The sequence below is a fragment of the Nannobrachium achirus genome, assembly GCF_963921795.1.
Source record: "Nannobrachium achirus genome assembly, chromosome: 10".
Taxonomy (NCBI): Eukaryota; Metazoa; Chordata; class Actinopteri; order Myctophiformes; family Myctophidae; genus Nannobrachium; species Nannobrachium achirus.
In genome coordinates this window covers 23,135,991-23,149,662 of record NC_137819.1, presented here as the reverse complement: position 1 = coordinate 23,149,662, position 13,672 = coordinate 23,135,991, and the positions used below count along the sequence as shown (strand labels likewise).

General features: G+C 43.6%; 1 protein-coding gene across 1 annotated transcript in view; it reads right to left on the bottom strand.

Annotated features, from left to right (window-relative positions):
• ripor2 (RHO family interacting cell polarization regulator 2) overlaps window positions 1–13,672 on the bottom strand; it is a gene marked incomplete at both ends in the record, with an annotated part of 145,215 nt that overhangs the window by 118,618 nt on the left and 12,925 nt on the right. Inside the window, one exon of the mRNA XM_080735334.1 lies at window positions 3,735–3,768. Coding sequence (XP_080591460.1) covers window positions 3,735–3,768 — 34 coding nt within the window. The remainder of the gene's footprint in view (window positions 1–3,734; window positions 3,769–13,672) is intronic.

Below are 13,672 nucleotides of genomic sequence, written 5' to 3'. Positions count from 1 at the left end.
GTCTGTCAATTTAAATAAAAATCAAACCTCGGTTCGAAGTGAAGCAGTGAATCTGAGTATAAAATTGTCTAGAGCTACAGGATTTCTGAATTCTGCATGATTTTATCTGGAGGGCCGGATTGTCATGTGAAGCTTGACCAATCCTAATTTTTAGGGACATTTTTAATCATCCAATCATCAGACCAGGACGGACACTACACACATATTCTGGACGTACGGGACAGATAAAACCTGTTCATTCTGGACTGAAATGACCATATATGGACATGGGGGACACACATGGGACACACATTTACGGACAGATAAAACCTGTTCATTCTGGACTGAAATGACCATATATGGACATGGGGGACACACAAAGCCACTCCTTGGAAGCGGCTTTCACCGCTTCAAAAACCAGCAGCTGAGCAAGAGAAGTGTGCGGAACCTTTGTTCATGGAATAATTTTTCAGGATTGCTTCAGTTTTCACTGTCCAACGCACCTGCATCCGAATCAAGTGGAGGTACGAATACTTCTTTTGCATGCATTGAATAGAATGACACACATGGTTTCCGGGAATAAAACATGTCCTTTGTAGGGATGTGAAAAAAAATCGGAAATCGACGCGTCGATCGACTCACGCTCACCGCGACTCAAAAAGTACGAGTCGAAAAGTCGAAAAATATATATATTTTTTTATTTTTCAAAAGTTTTTCCCCCAAAAAAGGTTTTAATCGTTCAAAAACGTTATAGGTCTAAGCGTTAATGTTTTCCATATGTGAGAGGACCGTGTGTGTGTGTGTGTGTGTGTGTGTGTGTGTGTGTGTGTGTGTGTGTGTGTGTGTGTGTGTGTGTGTGTGTGTCTGTGTCGGAGACGAGTGCATGGCATGCCTGCATGTGTTGTGCATTCGCATGCATGCGGCGCTAGTCAGGTCCGCGGACTACTGGTTGAGAAACACTGCTGGACCGGGGCACCGGGCTGATGTGCGCGTCATAGCAGTGCGCGCTGACTTGCCTGACTGTATCAACTCTATGGACTGGATGCTTTTGTTTACCTCCTGCCTCTGCATGCACGCTTGACACGAAAGCTCGCTTGTTAATGGCAGCGTCGCCGTTGTGTGCGATGATCACAAACCACACTACTCGTCGTTAACGTTAATGCGACACACCGGGGATATATGAGAGCGAGCGGTCAGCGCTCCCGCACGTTCCATGGACTTATTGTCACTCCGCTTCTAGTCTCTAGAGAACAGACTCCATGCTAACAAGGAATAGCAATTATGTATTATCATTATTATTAGGGCTTTGATGCAAGTTCTGATGGGTGCAGCATACGTTGTGTTGTTTAAAGTAATGCGCCGTTGTGCTGCTCTCCTCTCAGCTGCTACTTAGCGAAAAAAAAAAAGTGAAAAAAGTCGATCGACGCGTCGATTTTCGGCCGCGACGCGTCGATTCGCCAATAATGCGTCGATTAACATCCCTAGTCCTTTGCTTATGACCCATCTCTGAACATCTGCCGACCGACTTCTGGGTCCAGAACCACACTGGTTGAGAAACCCTGATCTTAGCTTAGCAGTAAGATACTCATATACTGTACAATGTGAGCGCCTTGTGCCATATGAAGGGTTAAATCATTCTGGGAAAAAAAAATCTGACAGGGAAATTGCCTTTATGTAAGCAGTGTTTCTGCCTGGTACATTATTCATCTGAATCCAGCCTGTAAAAATAGCTTCATGAAGAAGAAGAAGGGGAAAAAAAGAACAATAACTTCAAGAGCTCAGTTTTAAGGTGGACCTGACAAGAGCAGAGACAATTTGACAGAGAGAGAGAGAGAGAGAGAGAGAGAGAGAGAGAGGTAGAGAGAGAGAGGTAGAGAGAGAGAGAGAGAGAGAGAGAGTAAAGTTTTCACCAAAACCAACATTTGACATCTGTCACTCCTGGCTATCAGAGAGAGGTGTCAGAAAGCCTAGAAAAGATACACACAATACAAATCCAGTGGTGTAACTATTAAGTAGGCTACATTTACTCAAGTACTGTACTTAAGTACACATTTGAGTATTTCCCATGTCCAATACTTCTACTCCACTACATCTCGCATCCGCATATTGTACTTTAACTCCACTACATTTATTTTAAAACCTTAGTTACTAGTTACTTTGCAGACATGAATGATTAGCACATTATAAAACATGAATTAATCCACTTTAGCCCTATATTTTATACCTAGGCAGTTTGGAAATTAAACATTTTGTACTTTTATTTTTGGTACATTAACTATATTTTGATGCCAATACTTTCGTACTTTTACTCAAGTTGGAGTTCCAGATCTTTACTTGTAACAGAGTATTTCTATATTGCAATATTGATACTTTTACTTGAGTAAAATATGTGAGTAGTTTGTCCACCACTGCACACATCTATCTGTCAACTGAAACACTCACTACCCCAGTGGTGCTCAAACCTTTACCTGTCAAGGACCTTCTAAATTGATAGGTAGCCTATAGATCTGGACGCGGACGGCCATCTGAAAATGTTTTGTGACAGAGACCTTACTACTTTCAAGATTGATTTTAAAAATGTTCAAAATAGCAGATGGACAAGCTTTGCAGCTCAACACGAAGTGACACACTGTGGGCTTGTAAATCTGTTATTCTTGAATAGCCAACATTATTAAACATGGATGAAGTGGTTAAGATTAAGATGATTATGATGCTGTGTTAACAAACCCAAGGACCCCTGGGGGTCCCTGGACCCCACTTTGAGAACCACTTTCTGCCCTAAGTCTAACCCATTGTATAGCCTAACTGAAACAGTCTGAATAAAAAGCCTGGTGTCTAATTAACCTATAGTTAGAAACACATACATGTCAGATTGTATAGCTAGATGTTCTTTCTGCTGTTAAATCACTGTGAGAGGGGGATTTAACTAACTCCCATCTCCGCATTGTACACACATTTGTGACCCATTTATTTATGGGACTCCACAGGGAGTCACTGTTCTGCAATTTTGGCTTAATTAGCCAGGACGCTTTTAGCATTTGGAATACCACCAACTTACTCCATTAAATCACATATTAAACTGATATAATTTGCATTAAAGTGAATGTAGCTGCATAATTAGACATGCAGAGTCCAATGTCATCATACCATGTCATGTCATATAGAAGACTCTACAGCCTTTTCTAACACCATCAACTGGAAACTGGATCACCATTTCACTACTTTAAACTAACTACAATAAATTAAACAATCACATTCACCAAAAAGTTATTTTGCAGGCCAATCTCTCTCTCTCTCTCTCACACACTCACTCACTCACTCTCTACCTCTAAACCCAAAGCATTGGATCATTTTGCGAAGACAGTCAAAAACAAAACAGTCTACTCTGAAGTCACACAATTCGACGGGTCACCGACTCCGTCGCTACACCACCACCACCGCCACAGTGTAGCTGCGCTGCTCTACTAACCCAGTGCCCCGCAAAAACCTCTCGCCTGCCCAGCAAGTCAACGATTAACGAAGCAACATTGTTGTCCATTTCTCGGGAGGGAGCGTGTGCCAATGGAACCAAATGGGCCCGTCAGAGTTACAAATGAGACCGATGAACACTGTATACAGTGTAGTCATATATTTCTATGTGAATATAAACCTCTCAGCGCAGAAAGCGCACATCTGATGTCCTCCAGGCAAAATGTGTGCCACATTTGATAAATCCAACTTAAAAGCATCAATCAATCCGTGTCGATCTCTCTCACCTCTGTGGAACTTGACAGGAGCTGGGTGGGGGTCCTTGGGGTCGGGGTGGGGGGCGTGAGACTAGGGTCTCTATCTGTGCGCATCCATCCGTGCGCGAGAGAGGGAGAAAAGTCTCCTTCTTTTGCCAAGTAGAGTTTGCGCGTCAGGATGAGCCACAAAGCGATGTCTCTCAAAAAAGAAGAAAATCCTCCTCAGAAATCAAATAAATCCCAACCAACACGAAAGGGACGATCGATATCCTCTCTATTAATAATGATTCGTGCATGCACAATGGTTCACGTACACACACACTCACTCTCACACACACATAGTCCGTGCTCACAGCGGCTGCCAACAACCATAAATGTGTGTGTATGTGGGTGTGCACCAGTGTGCCTTACTGCCTTTACAATGAGGTTTGGGGTTTATTGTTGAGTTCCCTCCCCGACCGACGGCGCACCAATGGACGGCGCCGGCTGGAATTGTGGGCGTGTCGGGTCCGCGTGTGCGTGCGTGCGTGCGTGCGTGTGCGCGCACGCGCACGTGAAGAGGGGGAGAGATGTTTTGACTTTTGAGTTATGTTTACTCATTTGTATACTACTAGTAGGCTACAGCAGCAGTACAACACAATTATTATTGTTGTGAAAAATAATAATTATTGTAGGCAACCTTTGCAATATTGCAACGTAACACAGCTCTGTTAACACATTTCTTTATTGTATGGCTGTAAAAAACAAAATGTAGGCTAGTTATTCATTTATTATTTTTTTAAACGCAAATACACATGTAGGCCTATACCAGTATGCAGAATTACCCATCCCATAATTCCATCCACGGTCAGATTTATGAAAATGTACACATTTTGGGCGTACTGTAATTATGAATGGTGATTAATCATGATTAATTCAATGTTAAAATGTGATTAATCTGATTAAAACAATCATCGTTTGACAGCCCTTTTCTACACGTTATGTCAGGTGGAAACCTTGTATGTCCAAATGTGGCGGAGAGAGTCGCAGCCCCAGCCTGAAGCCTCAAAACTCTAGTATCTGCCCTCATTCCATAGAGATATCCCTTTGAAGTAATGGTTAAGATATTGGACTTTCGCGCAGGAGACCCAGGTTCGAAGCCGTGTGGGGAGGGTCGGAACACCTCCATTACACAAAACATTCACATTTGTATTATTATTTAAAAAACGTGAACAAAAAAAGTGAAAATAGACAATCTGCAAGCTTGTAGATCTGCAATTTTCACTACTTCGTGCAACACTCTTGACTCTTGCATTATGAGTAGCAGGCTCTAATTTATGAAAAACAAACATTTGGAATGGAGATAAAGTAAAGGTTTCTGTTGAAAATAAAGCCCCTTTCAATTGAATTGAATTGATAGACACACACACACACACACACACACACACGCACGCACGCACGCACGCACGCACGCACGCACGCACGCACGCACGCACACTGCTGAGTGGGGCTGAAATGCTACAGTATAGGCATTATCGCATTAGCTGGCCATTGCAGACATTATCAGTGGATACATGTCAGTTGCATGACCATGTCTGAACATGTTGACACAGCTGTCACTTCCAGCGCTGTCCTGTCCTGTCCGGTGGCCCATGCATGTGCTAAAGAGAGACGAACAATTCTTCAGAAAGGGGGGGTTGCTCAACAGTGGACCTATATTTAGGGAGATACCATTTAAACCCTGGCCAGGCTACTGCTGCTGCCTGTGTTTGTTTTTGTACTATGCCAGAACCCTCTATTTAGTCTAGTACAGTGGTTCTCAATGTTATGTCAAGGAACCCAAATCAATTTAAACCAGCCATAGGCTTTTTTGGGTTTATACAGTACCAGTGAACTGTACTGTCATGAAACTGTACCTTTTCCAATGCAAACCTCTAATAAAATATTCAATCAATCAATCAATGTATCAAATTTATATTTAGAACCAATAACGGACATAATCCTGCTCATGTACCGGTAGGTCAGCTGAATAATCGAGAAGCATTGTCGATCCACAAACTCAATACGTCATGACAATTGTAAGCTTGCAGATCTGCTATATTCAGAAATATCTTTTTACATTTATTTCTTAATAATCGTTCATGGTAATTGAGGCAAAAGTTGAAATAATCGTAATACCGGTTTGAAGTCAAATGGCCCAGCCAGCCCTAGTCTCTAGTAGTGCTGCAGCAAATTGCCTCTCCCTGGCCAGAAAGATGTGAACACATTTAGTTATAGTATGAGAACTGGAGAAAAGACAAACGATCTGTCCATATTAAAGTCAAGACAAAACGCGGCGTAAAACTACATTTCTGTGTGATGGATTGTTATGATGAAGAGCTGAGTGTGTGACCTACTGCAATGTGTGAGTGGATGGATGTTCCACTAAGTCTGGACAAATCCAATGGAAGGACTTCCCTCCCCGAGTGGCAGCAAAGAGAGCAGAAAATGACTTGTCCATTCCAATCCGTCACCGGCACCATTTGTGTCTACGAAGTCTCATTGATGGGCTGTGGACCGTTCAGAAACCTGCCTAACAATGACATCATCCATGGGGATTCCAAGCGAATAGAAACTACAGCTTCTCTCCTCCTGGAAAGTTAGCACGCTGAAATATAAGCCATTGTTCTTGAGTCAATACAAAAATCACACCCAGTTTGAAGTGAGCGGTGCCTTTAAGCAGTGTTAAAACTATATAAATTCTTCTAATCTGTTGTCCATTAATGTCAAGGCTGCTCAACAGTGCCACTTGGTCACCCAGCGGTATTGCAGCTGTTGCTACTCATACGAGGCGTATGAGTATACTGCATATACACTCGGTCAAGCAATGGAGCGCCGAGGCACCGCTCAACAATTAAAACGTTTGAAATCTTGTTTGAAATTACCACCACCACATAGGCATGTTCTCAGCTGTTGCACGGCTCAGCCTGTAATTATGCCTGCCATCAACAGCCCCCGACCAGTGGCTATATTTACTAGAGACAGCACACATACTCACACACGCATGCATGCATGCATGCACGCACGCACGCATGCACAATTGCACATACCCACGCATACTGTAAATACACACTCACAGGACACGCATACACATGATTGCTCATATATCCTGTAAATCACGCACTGTCCATGTAGACACACACACCAGTCACTTTACTGCATGAGAGCTTTCACTTACAATCAAAGGCAACGTATAATTCATCACCACTGTTCACTACTCTTCAGTTGGAGTTATGAAGGACTGGGGTGCGCACGCACGCACGCACGCACGCGCACACACATACACACGCGCACACACTGCTATGTATATAGATACTGTACATATCTGTAAATGATGTTATGGTAATTGGTAACACAGGTTGAACTCCTCATCTGTTGCATGGATATTTTGGTGCGATGTTGTTGTTTGTGTGTTGTTTTCTAAATGCACTTACAAGACCCTGTAACTGTGAAACCACGTCATGCATTCTCTGACGTCCTTGTAGAACCATTATTCTCCACAAAGCCTATGGAAACACCTATAGAATCTACAGCCAGTGCAATCAGATCAACAAAGGGACAGCGAACAATGTCTCTCTTGTTTTCGTGCGGCCAACAAATGTTTCACCACAAAGAGTGAATTATTGTTTTTTTTAGAGAGTGATGGAAAATGGAAAAGACACACACACACACACACACACACACACTGGAAATACCATGTTACTGCCAGGATAGGGTGTGGGGCGGGGGTCAAGCGTAGAGGGATGCAGAGGCACAGCTGAGTGTGTGTGTGTGTGTGTGTGTGTGTGTGTGTGTGTGTGTGTGTGTGTGTGTGTGTGTGTGTGTGTGTGTGTGTGCGCGCACGCTGCAACACATTGCGAGCTTGGAGGTTGGCTATTTATGTTGCTTGATACCACACTAAACTAAGCATAATCAAGTCAATACTGGAGATGTGGCGTAACGGCATGGATTTCTACACAGAGAGGGCAATTCTTTCATAAGATGCTGCACTCAAGTTCAGGAGAGTTTGGACAAGGCAAATCTCTTGAATGCTGCATGCCTTCAGGTATGGCATGGAAAGAGGGCATTTGCATTTCTTTCACCATAGTAAAAACTGCATTCATGGTCTGGAGAGGGCACTTTTTACAGACGGATGAAAGGGCAGGGGCTCAAGCCCCCTGTGATGCCTATGTGTGCACGTGCCTGGTGAAGCTGTAGTGTGATCAACTCATTGAGTGCCTATCCCGAATTAGTTCGGGATATATTATCGCATACCAGAGTGCCTATCCCGAACATGTTCGGGATATAAAAAAAAAAAAAAAAAAAAAAAATTGAATTTTTTTTTTTTGATTTTTTTTTGTGGACCCCATCAAATCTAGTGAACATGATTTCAATCGCGATTTTGCATGTTCCACCCCCATACAACCCCATCTAACATACAGGGCAGCCATGTTTGTTTACATAACATGTAAAACATAATGGCGATTATCTCAAGAATGCCTGAACGGATTTCCAATCGGATTTTTTTGTTTGAAAGCTGTGAACAAACTGCACAAATCCACTCCAATGCAATCCAGGATTGCATTGGATTTTTTAGAGCTCATTCTTCTCTGTTTTTTTCCCATGCATGAGGTGTGCAAGGTTTAATCATGGCTAAGTTGACGAAAATAAGGCTTCTAAAATGCTTGGTAGCCAATAGCTAACTTCAAGCTAACTTCATCCTCTTCCTGTACATGCACAAAGGAAAGTGTTCAGGCAAGTCATGGCTGCAGGGCTTCTGCATATACCAGCATATCTCTATGGGATTTTCTATGGCCACTGGGTGCCCTCTAGTGGTGAAAGGGGTGGCACTCAAAGAGTTAAGTAAGGCATTCATTTACGGAAGAAACGGTTGAAATATGGAGAAATATGGCGATAAGAGGTTCCTGCATGTTCCCATGCAGACGGCAGACAGTCAGAGGTGAGTGTATTACAGGGTGCTGCTGCCCTGTGGCAGCATGGCTCTGTGCTGGAGTTCTGCTGTGTGATGATGTGTAATGACAGGCCGTGTGTGTGTGCGCAACCGCTTCCCTGGAGCCTGTGTGTGTGTGTGTGTGTGTGTGTGTGTGTGTGTGTGTGTGTGTGTGTGTGTGTGTGTGTACGCACAGTATGTGTGTGTTGTATTACCTATACTTATGAGGACCAAATGTCTAAGTATAGTAGAATATGATTCAGGTTGGGGCTAGGTTTAGTGGGGAAACTCGCTCTTTCAATGTGTCGGTTTAGTGGGGAAACTCGCACTTTCAATGTGTCATCTCACCTGCGTCAGGGTTACTGAGGTTAGGGTTTGGGTTAGGTTTAGGCATAGTGGTTAACGCGTCGGCAGGTTAGCTTTTCACCAGGTTAACATTCACCTGTGTCGGGGGTTACGGTTAGGGTGGGGTTATATCGACACACTCCTAGGTTTAGGATTAGGCATTTAGATGTTTGTTTTAGGGATTAATAGAGGTAGTTAAGAGAAACACTTGAGAAATGGTAACAAAAAAGAAATGGCATTCAAATGTGTTCAAACGTTGATGTCCTCACAAGTATTACAGTATTAATACAAACCTACAGTATGTGTGTGTGTGTGTGTGTGTGTGTGTGTGTGTGTGTGTGTGTGTGTGTGTGTGTGTGTGTGTGTGTGTGTGTGTGTGTGTGTGTGTGTGTGTGTGTGTGCGTGTGCATGTGCGTGTCAAGGACATCCCTACGACACACATCTTCATAATCTGGCTCATTAGACTGTGGCATGTAGACCAGACTTCTGAAGCACACGCAGGCTTATGACTTTAACATGATTTGTTCAAAACAAGATCATCTCTGCACAGTCTGCAGCACAATTCCAACACACTTTCTTTTTTGCCATTTTCTTCTTATCAGGCCAATGAATCCTTTGCTCACTTTGTTAGGGTTACTTTCACGAACTCAAACAGTACACAGATTTGTCTCTGCATCTGCTGTAGTGCTCTGTCAATGCAAAAGCAGACAATCCTTCAAAATAAACTGTGATTAAGCACTTTAACACCAGTATCCATATTCTGGGGGTGACATTAACCAAACAATTAGCAGATCTGCAAGCTCAGCAGCTTGTAGATCATCTCTTTTTTACCGAAAAGATTTGATGCAGACAAGAAAAAAAAAGAAAGAAAAGAGAAGAAACTAGACTGCACTCTGTCGAGGTGCCAACTTGCGCTTTGTGCACTCTTAGCCAAATATGGCCTACTTGCGCACCAGCAGAGCACGCAAGTAGGGTGATAATTGATGGTGACGTCACCGAGAACGCTGCTCCCTCATTGGATAATGGCCCAGCCTTATACTGTCAGCCACAACATACCCACATACAGCACACCACAGCTATCATCACCCTACTCGCAAGTAAATACTGTTCCTGAATAAACAGTGTGGGTTTGAGTAGCACGCTAAGTACTGTATGATGATGATGTACAGTATAGACCCACATGATGTCACAGGGGGTTGTAAGTATTTGACACACTGCCGATACGCTGCCGATTTTGCAAGTTTTCCCACTTACATACACGTATAGCACTGCTCCAAAACATAATAGCACTAACCAGCTGTCTAAAAATCCAACCCAGCTCTCCCAGCGACTGAAATACAGCTTGATGCTGCTTGAGGTTGTTCCGTTGTGTTGATGACCACCCAAAGGATGGCTGTGTTACTCTGTGCATGTCAGTGGAGGGTTCACCTCAGTGTTGTTATAGCAGGGGGAGCCAAGCCACCGTCCTGTAAACCATGCTGTGAAGCAGCCTTGTACAGTCACAGCTTCCCAAACCACCGCGCTGTAAAGCCAGTTATACTTCACCCATTAAGACCTGAGGCCTAACACAGTAGTTCAACTTCTCACAGTAGGACCCCCAATAAATATATATGGACGTGGATCCCCCATCTGAAAATGTTTTGTGCCAGGGACCACCAGAAGAGAAGAATATCTTTTTTCAAACTCCCACCCAGTGGGAGTGAGTGTGCCTTATAGGCTGCTCAACAGCACCACTTGAAGGGGTTGGTCACTCAGCGGTATTGCAGCTGTTGAGGCCGTACTCAATTGGACATTCAGACAGACATTATGGACAGACACACACTCGGTCAAATGTTGGCGCGGTAGGCGCAGATGTATAGCATGTAGTACAACATATTTGTATATGTATGTATATTTTTTGAGAACCAAAAGTTGCAATGTTCTAAATCCCAAGCGTTTTCTGAAAAACGCTTGGAGCTATTTTACTGCACCCGGCGTGCAACAAAGTATAAATCCAACTGTAAACCTCATACAGTCACTGCTTCCCACAGCACGAGGCCTGCCATGGCAACCAACGTCCAACACAGTACAGACCTTTAGACAGCAGCTAGGTTTGAGCATAGACAGCACGGCCCCGAAATAATAACAACACGTTATGCTCGTGAGCAACTGAGCATGTTAGGCAAACAGTAGTCTACATTATTGATGTCTGAACGCATTGAGACCTGAGGCCAATTCTACAAATACCTTCTAAATCAGCAGTTCTCAAGACCTTTTTGTGCCAAGGACCCTCATCTGAAAAATATATTGTGCCAGGGTCCCCCAGAAGAGAAGATTTGAGTTAAAAAATAGAAAGTCATTCAATGTTATTCCAACAGAAAAATCTTCAAAATTAGCAGATGATGAAGATACAATACAAGCTTGCAGTGTGACAGTGATGCGATGTGAGCTTGTAAATCTGCTATTTTTGAGAACCACTGTTCTGAATCCTAAGAAAGAAATGCTTTCCCGGTTTTAATGTATGATGTACAAGCTCAAAACACCTCGCATTTCTCAGTGACCGTGTCACATGTTAGAAATGAATTCAAATCAGAACGCCTCATTCAAAAGGTACACATGGCTTATAGCTATACTACATTGAGTGACAGGGCCAAGCTGATTGGAATGAAATGACTGTATGTCATTATGCTGTCAGCCGTCACGGGGATATAAGACAACATTTAGCCTCCATGTTTTCCTTTTAAACTTCCTTTCTTCTCTCTGACTCAGACTCTCACTCTCTCTCTCCTTGCAGCGAGGAGGAACATGGTAATAACAGTGGCAGGGATGAAACTAGGTCAATGGAGACACACTGGAAGCAGAGAGACAGACAGACAGACAGACAGACAGACAGACAGACAGACAGGGGAGATGTAGAAATGATACAGTCATTGTGTTGGAGAGGCCTTTAGGTCCCCTCAGGTCAGCTCCATTCCACACACAGAACACATGACCAGGGATGGGACCATAATCGTTATCGTGATAAAAAACACTCACAATAATCGTATTGTGGAGATTTAAATTTATCACAAAATTATCCTCGGCAGTGCACTGGGATCAATTCACCTTTTTCGTTTAAACCCTCTATATTTGTTCAAACGTACTTGATACAGTATTTTTTCCCCACTCTACCAGATCTCTTTTCCGTTGTGAGCTAGTTTGTAGATCTGGGCAAACATGCACGCAGAAAGGTAACTCTTTTGGACATACAGGGTTTACCAGAAAGGGACAAAGCATAAATTAGCCTTCTGCTGACTGGCGCTACTTGAACGGCACACCGGAATCTAAGTGGGTGGGACGACTCTCAAGTTTGATTTGACAGCCTCTTGTTTTAACAATTAGCATAATGACTGCCGGGGCGACGGCACAACTTCCTGTTCATCATCATCATAATATCACTGCTGTTCAGACGGCGGCATGACAGGCATGGGGGGTGTGGATGGCACTGGGCGCGTCCACAGTGACACTGAGCCTCTCATTGTTGGGAGCGGGGACTTGACAGAGGGCCAGGACATTTGTTGTTTCCGAGGCCCGATCATCATCACACCCCGGGAACAATGGACTGAGTGGAGCCATTGTGTCCCTGACTGTCCCTGCCCACCAGTTCATTGAGTTGACAAATCCTTAGCCTACGTTTCTCTGAAAACCGGGGCTGAACCTTTTTGGACAGACTACTACTGCACAACCACTCAAAAAGAGGGACAATATCTGATCTACAAGGTCAAATCGTTTTACTATTGTTGCCATGTGAAACAGTCATGACAAAAAGAGAGAGAGAGAGAGAGAGAGAGAGAGAGAGAGAGAGAGAGAGAGAGAGAGAGAGAGAGAGAGAGAGAGAGAGAGAGAGAGCAGGGTATATCAGGAGAGAGAGAGGCAGGGGCTGAAATTTCTCAAGGGGCCTTTTGGAGAAAATATCAAAAATAGCAGACCTCCAAGCTCACAACGTGCCGCAGCGGTGCTTGATACCACACAGAACTAAGCATAATCAAGTGAATACTGGAGTTGTGGCTACATGTTTCTACACAGAGAGGGCCTTTGCATCCAGAGCACATATCGTTACTGTCGGGCAGAAACCTCTTATCTCCATTTCTTTAACCTTTTGTGTTTTTTCGTAAATGAACGCCCTACTTGATCATACAACAGCGTCACGCAAAAAGCATCAAAAGTAGCAGATCTGCAAGCTCCAAATGCAGCTTGAAGAGATGTGTTTTGAGTTTGTAGATCCGATACTTTTGATGCTTTTGAATTTGAATCCTGAAAGGTAACAGTTTTGGACATACACGCCTTGAATCACAATCACAAGCACAGAAAAACAAGCCCAAAGTCGACTCAACTTTGAGTTGAGTGGAGTTGATTCCCATGTGGATCCTGAGTCATAGAAATTGAAAGATAAGGGCCTATTTCCTCTGATACCACTTGAATGGATAGCAGCCGTCAGATGTGCACAGTGAAAGTCAAGCTACCTGTGTGTGACTGAACAAAACGTCCACACACACACACACACACACACACACACACACACACACACACACACACACACACACACACACACACACACACACACACACACACACACACACACAGAACCCTGTGGACATAAATCATGTGTTCTTCGTCGCTCCATCAATCAGTCTAGCGGGATGGAGTCCCCCCTCAT